General features: G+C 65.7%; 2 protein-coding genes across 5 annotated transcripts in view; both read left to right on the forward strand.

Annotated features, from left to right (window-relative positions):
* Positions 1-7,878, forward strand: part of WDR90 (WD repeat domain 90) — a 16,203-nt gene extending 8,325 nt beyond the window's left edge. The window contains exons 26-41 of the mRNA XM_029949047.1: positions 110-292; positions 586-683; positions 1,398-1,500; positions 1,779-1,900; positions 2,056-2,215; positions 2,310-2,500; positions 2,589-2,757; positions 2,861-2,972; positions 3,104-3,275; positions 5,741-5,863; positions 5,997-6,171; positions 6,284-6,414; positions 6,524-6,667; positions 6,742-6,861; positions 6,947-7,031; positions 7,515-7,878. Of these exons, the coding sequence (XP_029804907.1) occupies positions 110-292; positions 586-683; positions 1,398-1,500; positions 1,779-1,900; positions 2,056-2,215; positions 2,310-2,500; positions 2,589-2,757; positions 2,861-2,972; positions 3,104-3,275; positions 5,741-5,863; positions 5,997-6,171; positions 6,284-6,414; positions 6,524-6,667; positions 6,742-6,861; positions 6,947-7,031; positions 7,515-7,699 (2,273 nt within the window). The 3' untranslated portion in view covers positions 7,700-7,878. The remainder of the gene's footprint in view (positions 1-109; positions 293-585; positions 684-1,397; positions 1,501-1,778; positions 1,901-2,055; positions 2,216-2,309; positions 2,501-2,588; positions 2,758-2,860; positions 2,973-3,103; positions 3,276-5,740; positions 5,864-5,996; positions 6,172-6,283; positions 6,415-6,523; positions 6,668-6,741; positions 6,862-6,946; positions 7,032-7,514) is intronic.
* A 334-nt stretch (positions 7,879-8,212) lies between these two features.
* Positions 8,213-13,879, forward strand: RHOT2 (ras homolog family member T2). 4 transcript variants are annotated; one of them, XM_029948931.1, is made up of 19 exons: positions 8,213-8,309; positions 8,437-8,495; positions 8,584-8,665; positions 8,750-8,793; positions 9,887-9,940; positions 10,397-10,449; positions 10,523-10,631; positions 10,775-10,876; positions 10,959-11,057; positions 11,181-11,289; positions 11,371-11,491; positions 11,744-11,828; positions 11,903-12,045; positions 12,131-12,231; positions 12,308-12,438; positions 12,566-12,646; positions 12,757-12,879; positions 12,962-13,168; positions 13,359-13,879. In XM_029948931.1, exons 1-19 carry the CDS (start codon positions 8,273-8,275, stop codon positions 13,527-13,529), a joined length of 1,911 nt encoding a protein of 636 aa, XP_029804791.1. In that variant the 5' UTR covers positions 8,213-8,272; the 3' UTR covers positions 13,530-13,879. The 4 variants fall into 4 exon arrangements, with proteins under 4 accessions (XP_029804791.1, XP_029804793.1, XP_029804792.1 ...); XM_029948933.1 differs by having other exon boundaries at positions 12,962-13,164; XM_029948932.1 differs by having other exon boundaries at positions 10,980-11,057.
* Positions 13,880-15,346: the final 1,467 nt, after the last annotated feature.

The raw sequence follows: 15,346 nt of genomic DNA on the forward strand, positions 1-15,346 counted from the left end.
GGGACTGGTGGGGGGGAGCCAGCATGCTTCACTGCAGGCCTCTGGGGAGGGGCGGGGACAAGGGGGGGGGAGTGCTGCTCCTTCCTCTCACCGTCCCCACCCTCCCCAGGTGCGTTCTCCACGGCAGATGAAGAAGGACCCCCTGAGGAGAGCCACAGCCCTGCAGGGCTCCCACAGGCCTCCAGTTTGCCCATGCTGGTGAAAGAGGCCAGCGGGGCTGGAGACGGGCCCTATGGGGCTTCCGGGGGCCCCTGGGGCTTCAGCATGGGTCCCCACCCCCGAGGCTGGGCCCGTAAGCGGTGGAAAGGCAGCAGGGTGGGGCGGGGACACTCGAGACCAGCCAGAGAGTTTTGTGGGTTCTAGGTGGCCTGGGGAAGCCCTGTGAGACGTTCACTGCAGGCCTGGGGCCCCCGCTGGGCCAGGCGAGCAGTGGGACGCGGCCCAAGTGCACCTCTGACCTCAGGGGTCCAGTGCGGGTCAGACGCTTGTCCTGTCCGAGTGGGGCCAGGTGGCTGTGTGTGAGGAGTGGGCTCTGAGTGGTCACAGGTGCTCGGACGTCCGAGGCCCCTTCCCTCTCCCTGCCAGGTGCTCGGAGCGCCTCCAGAGCCCCGGCCCGTCCGTCTGCTCGCCCAGACTGCTACAGGCACTTCACAGCTCGCTACAAGGCTTCCCCGCTGGTCAAGGTCAGCTGGGCCAGGGGAGCCGCATGGCACCTTTCACAAGGAGACGCAGGCTCCGGCATGGAGGAGGCGCGGCCCTGCATTTTCTAGGAGCCTTTTTCCTCCCTGGGAAGCTGTTTCCTGGGGTCTCCCCGTGGTGTAGCCCTTGGGTAGAGCCCGCCTGGGCCTCAGCCATGCGCCCTGTGTCTGCACTCTGGCTTGGCTGGTCAAGGCTCTTGCTGCCCTGCTGACACCCATAGTGGCCCCAGGTGGTGTCCTGCGGAGCCTTCCCTCCCCCTGCCCCGGCCCCTCGGCCCCTCGGCCTCCCAGCCCAGGTGCCTCCACGCTGCCTGCCTCCTCCTCCCTCAGCTCCCGCTCCGCTGGCCTCTTACACAGGCCTTGGGGCCTGCGCCCCTGCCATTTGTGTCCTGGGAGCCTGCATCTCCTACGGCCTCATCCCAGGCCCCAGTCCAAGAGGGGAGAGCCTGAGATATTGGCGGGGGGCTTCCGGGGGCCCCTGGGGCTTCAGCATGGGTCCCCACCTCCGAGGCTGGGCCCGTAAGCGGTGGAAAGGCAGCAGGGTGGGGCGGGGACACTCGAGACCGGCCAGAGAGTTTTGTGGGTTCTAGGTGGCCTGGGGAGGCCCTGTGAGACGTTCACTGCAGGCCTGGGGCCCCCGCTGGGCCGGGGGGGGGGGCGCTGTGCCCATGCACCAGCATCCTGTCTGTGTCCTCGCAGAGTACCTCTGTCCCCAGTGTCCGCGCTGAGCTTCTGCTCCTCAAGGCCGTCGTGGGCTACAACGGGAACGGACGGGCCAATGTGGCCTGGAAGCCAGACACAGGTGGGGCCGCAGCCCCCTGCTCCATGCCCGGAAGCTCGGGGAGGGGCCCAGCTCCACCCACCCTGAGGCCCAGCCTCAGAGCGCTTGCCTCGCAGGGGGGGCTGGGGTTGCAGGCCAGGAGGACTGTCCAAGCTGCGGCGTGTTCTCCTGTAGCTGCACTGACCCTACGACCTCTGAGTGGGGCCCTCCAGTTGGGCACGCCCTGACTGTGCAAGCAAACGGGGAGGACCCACCCTGGGCCCCCGCCGACTGCCCAGGGGTGCCTTTCCTGCCCTCAGGCTTTTTCGCCTACACGTGTGGCTGCCTGGTGGTTGTGGAGGACCTGCATTCTGGCGCCCAGCGGCACTGGCTCGGCCACCCCGAGGAGATCTCCACGCTGGCCCTCAGCCACGGTGCTCAGGTGCTCAGGCCTCACGGCCTGCCCGGGGCCGAAGTGCATATCGGAGTTGGCATTCTTGAGAATCACGCTGGCTCTCATGCCCAGAGCAGGACCAGGCCCAGGGTGGCCAGGGCACCGCGCCCTCCTGGTTGACTGCCTGCTGTCCTGCCCACCAGATCCTGGCCTCTGCCTCAGGCCGTGGCCGCACAGCCTCCCGCTGCCAGATCCGAATCTGGGATGTTCCTGGGGGCTCTTGCCGGCAGCTCCTCTCCCATCACGACACCGCCGTGCAGGCGCTGGCCTTTTCGCCCGACGACGCGCTCCTCGCCACACTGGGTCAGTGGGTTTCCGAGAGACGGTCACCTCTGGACTCCCCTGCCTGTCCCGAGACTCCCAGGAAGCTGAGGCAGCCGCTGTGCGTCTTACCTAGGGGACTATGGTGACTGCACGCTGGCCCTCTGGAGCATGGCCACCTATGAGCTCCTGTCCTCGGTCCGCCTGCCGGAGCCAGCACACGGTGTGGCCTTCAGCCCCGGGGACGCCAGCGAGCTCGCCTGCGTGGGCCAGGGTGCCATCACCTTGTGGCTTCTGCAGCAGCGTGGCGCCGACGTCCGCTTCCAGGTGCCGGGATTCAGGGGCTGCTGTGGAGGGTGGGGTGTGGCTCAGCCCCAGGACGTCGTTGACCCCCGCTGCCCCTGTGTCCCTCCAGGTGCACCGGGAGCCCATCCCAGAGGAGGTGGGGGCCGGCGAGCTGACCTCGCTCTGCTACGGGGCCACACCGCTGCTCTACTGCGGCTCAAGTGCCGGCCGGGTGTGCGTCTGGGACACACGTGCCAGCCGCTGCCTCCTGTCCTGGGAAGCGGACGACGGCGAGATTGGTGGGTGCCTGACAGCCCCCCTCCCCCGGCAGCTCGGGGCTGGGCCTCTGCCAGGGACACAGTGCCTCTGGGGAAGCGGCTCAGGCCCCCTCCTCCCCCCCAGGGGTGCTGCTGTGCTCAGGCGTGCGGCTGGTCAGCGGCAGCAACACCAGGCGGCTGCGCCTGTGGGCGGTGGGGGCCGTGCCGGAGCTGAGGCGCAAGGGCGCCCGTGCCAGGTGAGGTGCATGTTGTGTCGGGGAGCCGTGTCCTGGACCCCTTGAGCGGGGGCCTGGGGCTCGAAGCTAAGGACTTGTCCCAGGAGCACCAGGCTCTGGCTGCCGCCTTTAGAAGTCGCTCCCCGCCCCAGGTCCAGCTCTGTGTTCATGGAGCGCGAGCTGACCTTGGATGGGGCCGTCGTGAGCGCGGTCTTCCACGACAGCATGGACATGGGCGTGGCAGGCACCACGGCGGGCACGCTCTGGTACGTCAGCTGGGCCGAGGGCACCGGCACCCGCCTCATCAGTGGCCACAGGAGCAAGGTGAGGGGGTTTCCAGGCTGGACCAAGGCAGGGCAGCAGGCCACACAGGCCGTCCTCTGTCCCCGCCTCCCCTGGGCTGGTCCCAGCCCCAGCACAGCAGTAAGGTGGGCTTGTTTGGAGATGGTTTAGGAGGTCCTGGAAAGGACTCCGCAGCCCAGAGACACGTGCCTGCCGCTGCACACGGGACCCACACGTGTCTTCCGGCCTTGGGCCTTCTCTGACCTTTTTCTTGTGCTTTTTCTTTTCTCTTGTCCTTGATTTGCTGAGAAAACCATGTTGTGTGTCTCGGAACCTTCCCGGGTTGGCCTTGCCTGTCTGCCCTGTGCTAGCCGGGGTTGGAGACGTGTGGAGGCGGGCAGGGTAGCAGATCGTCTGGCTCCGGGGCCGGGGGTCCTCGGTGCCGGCTCGGTTCTCAGCCTCAGGCGGTGACCGCCGAGCTTGCCTTTGGAGCGTGTGTGAGCCGCGGGGAGGGGAGGGGCGGGGCGGGGAGGGGGAACACGGGTCCGGCAGCTTCACAGTCACTGTTTCTCTTGGTGCTCAGCAAGCCTTTAGCCAGCGGTAGGTCCTAGGAGTTGGTACCAGAGTCTTTTTTTTTAAGTATCTGTTGACTTGTTGCGCGGTAACGGTTGCCGTCAAGGACAGCTGAGTTGTGGCGGGCGAGGATCGCGCCCGCGCTCTGTTCTTGCTGGCGCCGCGTGGGCAGTGTAAGCCCCGAGCGCCTGCGGTGATGTTACAGTCACAAAACCGTACGCCCAGCACCACGGTAAAATTAAGGGCATTCCATCTCCCAAAAGAGGCCCGTACCTTTTAAACATTCACAGCTGCTCCCTGCCCAGTCCACGGTCCACACAGACCCAACTCCATTTCTGTGGATTCACCTGCTCTGGGCGCCCCTCTCCACCTTCTCTCACTGAGCGCCATGCTTTCCTGGTTTATCCATACTGTTTCCTTCCCTTTTCTTTTTTGAGAGACAGAGAGAAACAGGACACGACCAAGGGAGGGGCAGAGAGAGACACACACAGAATCAGAAGCAGGCTCCAGGCTCTGAGCTGTCAGCGCAGAGCCCGACACGGGGCTCAAATTCACAAACCAAGATAATATGACCTGAGCCGAAGTCAAATGCTTAACTGGCTGAGCGCCCCAGGTGCCACAAGGTTTATCCATACGGTAGCGTGTCAAAGTCAAGTGCCATTCTGTGGTCCAGGTAGAACTGGTGTTCACTCATCCACTCGGGCCTGCACACTTGGGTGCTGAGCCCTTGGGCTGAGCTGGGGCTCGCTGGCAAGCTCCCTGGTGTGTAAGCCCACAAGGGCTCTGCAGCCCCCCGTGACCTGACCAGGCTGTTTCTTCGCAGACCCCAGGGTCCCTCCCGTGGGAGAGGACATTGAGGTCCTGGTGTGAGTCCCAGAGGGACCTGTTACTGCTCAGTTTTCAATTATTATCTTTATTTTTTTAATTTGTAAATAATATTTACTTTTGACAGAGAGACACATAAGAGTGCGAGCAGGAGAGAGGCAGAGAGAGGGAGACACAGAATCTGAAGCAAGTTCCAGGCTCTGAGCTGTCAGCACAGACCCTGACACCAAGTTGGAACTCACGAACTATGAGGTCATGACCTGAGCCAAAGTCGGACACTTAATGAACTGAGCCACTCAGGCACCCCAATCATTATTTTCTTAGTGTTTATTTATTTATTTTGAGAGAGAGTGAGAACGCATGCACACAAGCAGGGGAGGGGCACAGAGAGAGGGGTAGAGCGATTTCCAAGCAGGCTCTGCACTGACAGGGCAGAGCCCAATGAGGGTCTCAGTCCCATGAACCATGAGATACTGACCTGAGCCAAAATCAAGGTTTGGACACTTAACCAACTGAGCCAGCCAGGTGCCCCAAATTATTATTTTTTAAGGAAGATGCATTATGAGTTCACGTTTATGCTTTACGATATTTAAATATTCTCATTTATGTATTCTCTATACACCAACGACACAGCACTGCCTCTGGGATGAGACCCCAGGAAGTGGCTGGGCCGTCTTCCCTTTCACGTGCAGCCTCCTGGGGATGCGTCACACACTGTCACATTGCCACTGTCCAGGGCCTGCCAGAACGGTTCCTTTCTGTGCTGCCTCAGCAAGTGAACGGTCAGATTTGACTGACCAGTGGGCTTCTTGTGATTGGGTGCCACCCAGGTCTGGTGGGGGGCGCTGGGAGCCACATGGAGGTGGCTGGGCCTGTGCAGGCTTGCAGAGAGAGACACTCTCGTCAGAAAGACCTAACCCAGGCCACCTTGCCTGGCTCAGTTGGAAGAGCATGTGACCCTTGATCTCAGGATTGTGATTCGAGCCCCATACTGGGGGCCGAAATTACATTAAAAAAATGAAATCTTAAAAAAAAAGCCCCAGCCCTGCTGCGTCTCCCCTCTGCCCGAGGGTCATGCGGCCTCAGGTGGGGCCGCTGGCTCCCCGCAGGTGAACGAGGTGGTTTTCAGCCCCAGCGCGTCCCACTGGGCCACGTGCAGTGACGACGGGAGTGTGAGAGTGTGGTCCCTGGCCAGCATGGAGCTCCTGATCCAGTTCCAGGTGCTGAACCAGGTACTGGGGGCAGCGGGGGCAGCCCGGGCCACAGCCCAGCCGCCCTCCCGCACCGTCCAGCCCAGCCGTGGGGCTGGGCTCCTGTCCTCCACCCTCAGGGGAGTGCTGGTGTGTCCCGCCTGTGGGTCCCCAGAGCTGCCTCTGCCTGGCCTGGAGCCCTCCGTCCTGCGGACACCCCGAGGAGCAGCAGGTGGCGGCAGGCTACAGCGACGGCACGCTGCGCGTCTTCAGCATCCCCCGAATTGCTATGGAACTTAAGATGCACCCCCACCGGGCAGCACTGACGGCCATTGCCTTCTCTGCCGATGGTGAGGGGCGGGGCCCATAGGGGGACAGGGCAGCCCCTGCTTGGCCCCGCTCACACATCTGGACTGGGGGCCAGGGCCGTCAGGGTAACGCGTGTGGCCCTGCCTGGCCTAGGTCAGACCATCCTCTCCGGAGACAAGGATGGGCTTGTGGCTGTGAGCCGCCCCCGCACAGGGACAACCTTCCGAGTGCTGAGCGACCACCGGGGCGCGCCGATCTCCACCATACAGAGCACGCGCAAAGAGGTGAAGCAGCCCCACAAGCTGGCAGGGATTGGCCTTTGGGGTATCGGCAGGGGAGAGAAATTGGGAGCAGCAGGGCAGGAGGCCCCAACCAGCCCTTACACACCCCCAGTACAGAGACTTAGGGGCAGCGGGTGCCGACCTGTGGCTGGCTGCCAGCTCGGACCAGCGAGTCAGCATCTGGGCCTCCGACTGGCCACGTGGCCACTGTGAGCTCTTGGACTGGCTGAGCTCCCCTTCCCCCACCCTCACGGAGGTAAGAATCCGGGTGGCGCGGGCGGCGGGGACAGTGCCTGCCAACCTCACCACAGCACACCGTGTCCCCCCCAGTTTCCCACCCATCCGCCGCCCTCTCTTGTTGCCTTCTGCCCCTGGGATGAGGCGCTCCTGGTGTGTGCGGGCCTCGGCGTGCATCCGGAGGTGGCCTTCTACAGCCTCCGCCAGAAGCAGGCATGTGTACCCCTCCCCCCACCTGGTGCCAGGAGCCCGAGGAACCCAGGACTGGGGAGGGGAGGCTCACGCTTGCTGCCCACAGGTGGTGGAGAAGATCCCGCTTCCTTTCTTTGCCATGTCCCTGAGCCTGTCCCCTGGAGCCCACCTCATGGCCATCGGCTTTGCTGGTGAGTCCTGGTGGGCAGGGACTCCAACCTGTCTGGAGTGGGGCCAAGTGGGCTCACCCACACCCCACCTGAGACATGCTCTCACCTCTGTGCCCCCAGTTCCTCATCCCTGAAGCGGGGTGTGGACACCTGCCCCAAGGGAGCCCTAGGATCTGGAATTGAGTGTGGGGTGCTGATTGCTGCACCCAGCACGAGGGCCTCAGCAGTGGGACTCGGTGGTGCGGACCGGGGCCGCGAAAGCCGTGTGCAGTGAGGCATGGTGGTGCTGATGGGCCCTCCCTTAGCTCTGCTTTCCCTGGTCCCAGCTGCAGCAGGCCTGGGGGCATGAAGGACACAGGGGTTTTAGCCACACATTCCTCTGTGAGGCATCAGCAGCAGGACGGGTTGGGGGACCCTTGGGCCCAGGAGCTGCGCAGACGCGGGGGCTGGTGTGTGTGTGGCACTCGGCCTGCCCTGGCCCAGCCCTGTGCCCTCTGCCCGCAGGGCGTATGCTGAGGCTGGTGGACTGTGAGTCAGGGGCCGTGCAGGACTTTGCTGGCCATGACGACTCGGTGCAGCTCTGCAGGTTTGCTCCGTCGGCCCAGCTGCTCTTCTCAGTGGCCCACGGTGAGATCCTGGTGTGGGAAGTCACAGGCCACTGGGCCACAGAGGTGTGGCAGAGAAGCTGAGCTGTCCCAGGGCCTCCTGCTGAGCCAAGATGGCTTCTAGGCCAGGTGTCTCCACATCAGACGGACCTGCGGCTGTAAATTGTCAAGACCCTGAACTTAACGGAAAGTGCTCTTGATCTGAGGGCTTTTCTATGCTTCCACCCCGTAAGGTCCAAATAAATGTGGCTGTTGCATTCTGGCATCGTGAGATGGTTATTCCAGGATCCTGCTGCCTTGGCCTGAGCTCAGCCTGCACCCAGCGCCCAGACCTCCCTGCCCAGAGTGTGCGCGTCAGGGCCTCCCCCGGAGCTGCGGGGGTGGGGCGGCACCTTGGGAGACGGCGCGGTGCCTGCAGTGCCTAGTGTGCCCGCGCGGTGGCGCCGCCGCACAGCCCGGGCGCTCTGGGCCGCCTCGCTCGTTAGTGCGGCTCCGCGGGCGGGGGGGCGGAAGTGCGGGCGGGGGGGGCGGAAGTGCGAGCAAGTGTGGAGAGCGTGGGTCGGAGCCGGGACCCGGGTCGGGGCCGGGGTTGGGACCGGGGTCGGGGCCGGGGTTGGGACCGGGGTCGATATCTGAATCCGGATCCGTGCGGCCGCCATGAAGCGGGACGTGCGCATCTTGCTCCTGGGCGAGGGTAGGCGCCCGGGCTTGGGAGCTGGGCGGGGGTCTTGGGGTCACCGGGGTCTGGGCGAGGGTTCGGCCTGACTAGGGCGGGCGCACCGCGCTCTTGGCCGATGCGCTGACCGCGCCGCCCCGCACAGCCCAGGTGGGAAAGACGTCGCTGATCCTGTCGCTCGTGGGCGAGGAGTTCCCCGCGGAGGTAAGAGCCGAGTGCGGCCGCCCCCCTCGGTGCCTCTCTCGGGCGCGACCTTCGTCCCCGGGCCACCGGTGCGCCGCGTCTTTTCCAGGTCCCTCCCCGGGCAGAAGAGATCACCATTCCCGCAGACGTCACCCCGGAGAAGGTGCCCACCCACATCGTGGATTACTCAGGTAGAGCCGCCCGCCCAGCGCAGCCCGTGCCTGTGCCCGAGCCGGGCGGCCGGGCAGGTCTGCAGTGGGGTCTTTTCTGTGCAGAAGCCGAGCAGACGGCGGAGGAGCTTCAGGAGGAGATTTACAAGGTACCGTGTTCCGAGGGCTCCGAAAGGGGTGCTGAGGGGGCCCCCGGGTGGCTGTTAAGTGTACGACTTCGGCTCAGGTCATGAGCTCACAGTTGGTGAGTTCAAGCTCCGGGTCGGACTGTGCGCTGACAGCTCAGAACCCGGAGTTGCTTCGGCTTCTGTGTCTCCCCGTCTCTGACCCTGCATTGTCTTTCTTTGTCTTAATAATAAGTAAACATTAAAAACTAAAAACAAAAAAAGGAGGGTGCTGAGCACTCTGGGTCTAGGTGGGGGTGCTGCCTCCACCGATCCGCTTCTCCCTCTGAGGGATTAGACTAAGGTGCTCAGGGTGCCCGAGGCCTCGCTAATTCCGCCCTGAGCTCTCAGCACTGCGAGCCGCCCGCCTCCTCTGCCTCAGCTCGCTGGGGGCCGGGGGGGCCGGGGGGGGGGCGGCGGGGAGGATCTCACTACCCACACCACGGGGCCGGCCAGCCCCTGGGCTCGGTGCGCCCGTTGCCTGTCTTCTGCGGGCCCTGGGCAGCAACCTCCATGTCCTTCAAGTGACCCCCTGAGCACCTCCGTGCCTTGGCCACCTGTCCTCCCGTCCTGTAGTCCATCCCGCTGCGCTGAGCCTCTGGACCGTCGTGCGTGCTGTGGCCAGGGTGACAGGTCATCATTGCTCATCTGTGCCTGAACCAGGCTCCTTTGGGGAAGGTTGGGGGTAGGCAGCTGTCTCTGCAGCCCATGCTGTGTCCTGGGGCATTGTCGGGCAAGGGTGACGCAGTTACTCAGAGGCGGCCTTTCTGGCACCGTTGTCCTTCGTGGCGTTGTCCTTGTTACTTTCTTTGCCTGAGGTGACAAGGGGGTGCAGGGCTGGGCTGCCAAGTTCCGGGGTGGCAGTGTCCATCCGGAGCCCTCCAGGGGACTCACCAGGCCGCGGTGCTTGGGCCTGGCGGCTGTGGCACAGCACCACAAGGAAGGCCTTGCCAGGCGGGGGCAGCTGACGGCGGGGGAGCGCCGGCCAGAGGGCTGACTCCAAGGCCGCCGGCCCCGTCGAGGGCAGCGTGGAGCAGGAAGCCCGTGGTCACGCCGGGCCTCGCCCCCTTCCCCGCAGGCGAATGTGGTGTGCGTGGTGTACGACGTGTCTGAGGAGGCGACCATTGAGAAGGTGAGGCTCCTGCCACCCCGGGTCCCTGCCGCCGGCCCCCACCTCCGCGCTGCCCTCCACACAGACGTCAGGGGGACAGCCGACCCCGGCTTCGGGCGACTCGCACCCGTGCCTGGCCCCATCTCCAACGAGTGCGTTAGGGAACCTCACAGAGCTACACTGTGGGCTGGGGGCCGGCAGCTGGGACCCCGCGGCTTCCCGGGGAGCTCCTGTGCCCTGTCTCCCCACAGGGCCTGTGCGTGGGCAGCAGTCTGTGGAACGGGCTGCCGACCCCAGGTCCCCTGGGAGTGTCTGCTAGGACTACTCGAGGTCCCACCTGCTTTTCCTCCAAGGGGGCACATTCCCAGCGTCTGTGACTGTCCCTCAGCGGGCCGTGACCTCCCCCATCTAGGCGTGAGTTCCAGGTGGGAACTGTGGGGCAGGCCCCTCTCCTCATGCCCAGGCCTTGCTTTTCAGATCCGAACCAAATGGATCCCACTGGTGAATGGGGGGACCGAGAGGGGCTCCAGGTAATGGGCAGGCCCAGAGGGGTGGGCCCCGCCAGCTCCCCCACCCACGGTGACCGCGGGCCTCTCTCCCCAGGGTCCCCATCATCCTGGTGGGCAACAAGTCAGACCTGCGGCCGGGCAGCTCCATGGAGGCTGTGCTGCCCATCATGAGCCAGTTCCCTGAGATCGAGACCTGCGTGGAGGTGAGCGGCGGGTGGGGCCAGGCCCCGAGGCCCCAGCGGGTCTCCTGGAGGGCAGGTGCCGCCTCGCCACCTCCGCCCTGCAGCTTCCCCTTTGAGTCCCCCGTATTGGGCACAGTTTCTGAGCCTGTCCCCGTGGCCACCAGTGCTCTGCCAAGAACCTGCGGAACATCTCGGAGCTGTTCTACTACGCGCAGAAGGCTGTGCTGCACCCCACGGCCCCACTCTATGACCCCGAGGCCAAGCAGGTGGGCCGCAGGCACAGGGGTGAGGAGGCCGAGCCGACGGGCCGCGGGGGCGGGCTGTGTGCTGAGCCGGCTGTCCCTGCAGCTGAGGCCCGCGTGTGTCCAGGCCCTCACGCGCATCTTCAGGCTCTCAGACCAGGACCTAGATCAGGCGCTCAGTGATGAGGAACTCAACGAATTCCAGGTGTGGCCCCTCTGCAGCTGGCGCCCGCCCCTCGAGGGCACAGCCGCGCCCTGGGTGCCCAGAGTGACGCTGGGCAGTCGCTGAGGCGGCTGGCCGCTGACGGCGACTTTCCCTCGGGGGCAGAGATCCTGCTTCGGGCACCCCCTGGCCCCTCAGGCCCTGGAGGACGTGAAGATGGTGGTGTGCAAGAATGTGGTGGGAGGTGTGCAGGATGACCGGCTGACCCTGGACGGTGAGTCCTGACCCTGCCTGTCCCCGGGGGCACGGAGGGGTCAGGCGTGCCCGCCGCTACTGCTCTTCTGCCTCTGAACAGGATTCCTGTTTTTGAACACGCTCTTCATCCAGCGAGGCCGCCACGAGACCACGTGGGCCATCTTGCGACGCTTCGGCTACAGCGACACGCTGGAGCTGAGCCCGGACTACCTCGTTCCGCCGTGAGTGCCATCCGGGGCTCAGGGCTCACCCCCTTCTCCGCGTCGGGCCGGTGCCTGGGGGCCCCTCGTCCCTCCACGGGGCTCTTGGAGTCCGGCCAGGATGGCTCGGGGAGGCGGCTTGCGACAGATGTGCGGGCAGTCTCTGCCCCGCCATGCGGGCGGGGGCCTCCCCATCCCGGGACGCGGGAGGTGTGGGGAGCACAGTGGGCACGGCTCCCCTGGGCACCGGACAGCCCCCCCCACCCCCCGCAGGCTGCACGTGCCCCCTGGCTGCAGCACCGAGCTCAACCACCTCGGCTACCAGTTCGTGCAGAGGGTGTTCGAGAAGCATGATCAGGTGAGGGTGTCGGGACTTCCACCGTGCGCCCCCCGGCCTCCAGGCACGTGTCCCCACGGCCTCTCTGCCCGTAGGACCACGATGGCAGCCTCTCACCCGTGGAGCTAGACAGCTTCTTCAGCGTGTTTCCAGCCACGCCCTGGGGTGCCCAGCTGCCCCGTGAGGTCCCCACCGAGGCTGGCCGGCTGCCCCTACACGGGTACCTCTGCCAGTGGACGTGAGTGCCGCCCCTGCCCCAGTCTGCTCGGCGGTGACCGCGCACCTCCTGCCCTCACGCCCCTCCCGTCCTTCCCGTCCCCCAGCCTGGTGACTTACCTGGATGTCCGGCGCTGTCTTGAGCACCTCGGATACTTGGGTTACCCCACGCTCTGCGAGCAGGACTCCCAGGCCCACGCCATCACAGGTGGGCATCCGCCGTCGCCCCGAGCCCAGCCCTCCCCGGCAGCGCCCTCAGTCACGCCTTGGCTGTCTGTCCACAGTCACTCGTGAGAAGAGGTTGGACCAGGAGAAGGGGCAGACGCAGAGGAACGTGTTCCTGTGCAAGGTGGTGGGAGCCCGCGGGGCGGGCAAGTCCGCCTTCCTGCAGGCCTTCCTCGGCCGCTGCCTGGGGGTGAGCGTGTGCGCCGCCCAGGGCAAGGGGACCCAGCTCCTGCCCGGGCCTCTCCCCACCCCAAGGGCAAGGGGCTCTGGGCAGCTTCTAGGCTGGTGCCTTCAGGTGCCTCTTTCCTCCACGCCAGGACCGCCGGGAGTTCCCTGAGGAGCCTGCCGCCTACGCCATCAACACGGTGCAGGTCAACGGGCAGGAGAAGTACCTGATCGTGAGTGCAGGGGTGGGGCGGGGCGGACCCCGGGGCCGCGCTGGGGGACGGCCTCCACCTGGCCCGGAGGGCCCAGCCCTGCGCCCTCCCTGAGAGCACCCTCTGTCCAGCTGTGCGAGGTGAGCGCAGACAGCCTGCTGGCCGCCGCGCCTGACGCCGCCTGTGACGTGGCCTGCTTGATATTCGATGGCAGCGACCCCGGGTCCTTTGCATTCTGTGCCAGTGTCTACAAGGCAAGCCCCCCACCCCCAGGCCCTTCGGGGCAGGCCCCAGGCCACCAGGGACCCCACGCTTACCCGGCCCCTCTCTCCGCAGCGCCACTACATGGACGGGCAGACGCCCTGCCTCTTCGTGTCCTCCAAGGCTGACCTGCCTGAGGGTGTCTTGCCACCTGGCCTGTCGCCTGCAGACTTCTGCCGCAGACACCGGCTGCCCGCCCCGACCCCGTTCTCCTGTGCCCGCCCGGCCCAGCTTGGTGCTGCCGTCTTTACCCGGCTCGCCGCCATGGCCGCGTTCCCGTGGGTACCGGCACGCAGCCTCTGTGGTGGGAGGCCTGTGACCGGGAGGGACGCAGCTGTGGTGTCGCAGCTGGAGTCACTCAGGTGCAGGGCGGGCCTGGCCTCACTGGTGGGCGGCACTCTAACAGCCCAGGAGGCGGGGTGGGGGCTGTGTGGCATCCCGGGGGCGCCTCCAGCTGGCCTCTCTCCTGCAGGCACCTGGCCCACGGGGAGCTGCACTCTACCTCCTTCTGGCTTCGGGTGACACTGGGGGTCATCGGGGCTGCCGTCACCGCTATCCTCAGCTTCTCACTCTACAGGGCCCTGGTGAAGAGCCGATGAGGCGGCGGGGCCTCCGGGTGCGGGTGCTGGGGCCACCTGTTTGAGGGAGCCTAACTTCTGTCTGAACCTGGTTTCTGGGGACACTTTGCCCACTACCCTGCCCCCACCCCTGCCCAAGACCCATGGGTGGGCCCCCAGGTCCTGGGGCCAGTGGCCCCAGACTCCAGCATTTCTCAGGATTCCACACCTTTCTGGTCCCAGGCAGCCAGTGGGCGTGAAGGGCGACCGAAGACAGAACTTTGGGCCACAGGTGGAGCGGGGGCGGGAAGTGGTGTGGCACCGTGTGGCCTTCCTCCTCCCTAGTCTGAGGACGGGGCCGGTGCCACACCCCTCACAGAAGGCATCAGCTTGGGTTTCCTGATTAAACTTCACTGGTGTCTTTTGCATCTCGAAACCTGCTTTCTGAAGACGACTTTTCTTAAGCCCATTCAAACACGTCCTGTGTCTCACATGGGTTTGGAAGCTCCCCACTGGCCCCCCACGCCTCCTCCAGGCCTGGGGTCACACTCATGGCCCACCTGCAGCTTGCCAGCTTCTGCGCCCTTAAAGGTCTACACTGGCCAGAGGGGGTCTGATACCCGAGAGTGTCCTGCCGCCTGCCGCCCCCCATGGAGCCAGGCGTGCCCCACGTCACCGCCCCTGCACCCCCACTCCGCGTCCGGCAGCCGGTCTGCGGCGTGCTGAAGATCAGGGACTCTGCGGTGGCACTGGGCGTGCCCAGATGTCCTGCTGGTGTGCAGGTCTGGCCCTGGCCTGGGGGATCTGCCCTGTTTGCTCACGCCCTGACCAGAGGCCTGTGCGCCCCTCACTGGGCAGGGGACAGCCAGACAGCCTGCAGGGCTGAGGGGGCCCAGCTTGGGGTTCCCAGGTTACTCAGCACGTGTTGTGGAGTCTGGAGCAGAGAGCCTGTGGTGTGGCCAGGTGCCTGTCCTGCCATCTCAGTCCCGAGAGGCACCAGCATGTCCTTTGTAGGAGGTTGGGGGGCTCCCTACTCCACAGGGTGCTCAGAACTGCTGAAGGGTCTGGGGTTGACTCTGAAATTGACCTTCCACCAGCCCTCCCAGCCCTCTGGCCCACGGGCTCATCTCTCCCCTGCTGGTCTCTGTCACCTCTATTGCTAGAGGGGCCCACTTGCCCTCCCCAGGAAGTAGCGACCTCTCCTATCTCCTGGCAGCCTTGTGTTAGGGGCTCTGCCCCAGTGTCCATGGGTCTGCCTTGCCTGCCCACGCCCCCCCCCCCCCCCCCCCCCCCCCCCCCCCCCCCCCCCCCCCCCCCCCCCCCCCCCGCAAACTGGAGCGGGAGGTTCCCCTTCACAGCATTGGCCGCAGGAGTGGGCAGAGGCCTCCAGTCCCAGACGGGGGCTGTGGATCAGTCTCCGTGGACTGGGCCTGGACAGCAGTGCAGGAGCATCCCAGACTCCTAGTTGCCCTGGTGGCCTTGGTCCCCACAGACTGTGGTGCCTTCTTGCTGCCCCCCAGGAAGCGTGTCTGGCAAGCAGGCCGGCACCTTTAAGGAGCCCTGGCCTGGTAAGGACCCGCAGGCAGTGTGGTGGTCAGGAAAGCTTCCCGAAGGAGGTGGCTTCAGCGCTGAGGCCCCAAGACGAGGGGCGCGCGCGGGAGGGATCCGGGCGCTGCCCCATGACTCAGTTTCCCAGCCACTGTCCCCGCGTAATGAGCGGCCTCCGCCCGGAGCGGGAAGGCAGCAAACGGGGCGGCGAGACCCCAGCTCCCTCCGGTCGCGATTGTTCCTGCCTGGGGCGCGTCCGCATGCAGGGCGCGCGCGTGTCTCGGCGGCGTGCGCGCAGGGGCGGGCGGCTCTGGCTCGGTGACGCGGTGCCGGGCGGAGCGGGCGGAGCGGGCGG

Source organism: Suricata suricatta, chromosome 8 (assembly GCF_006229205.1).
Source record: "Suricata suricatta isolate VVHF042 chromosome 8, meerkat_22Aug2017_6uvM2_HiC, whole genome shotgun sequence".
In the NCBI taxonomy this organism is placed as follows: Eukaryota; Metazoa; Chordata; class Mammalia; order Carnivora; family Herpestidae; genus Suricata; species Suricata suricatta.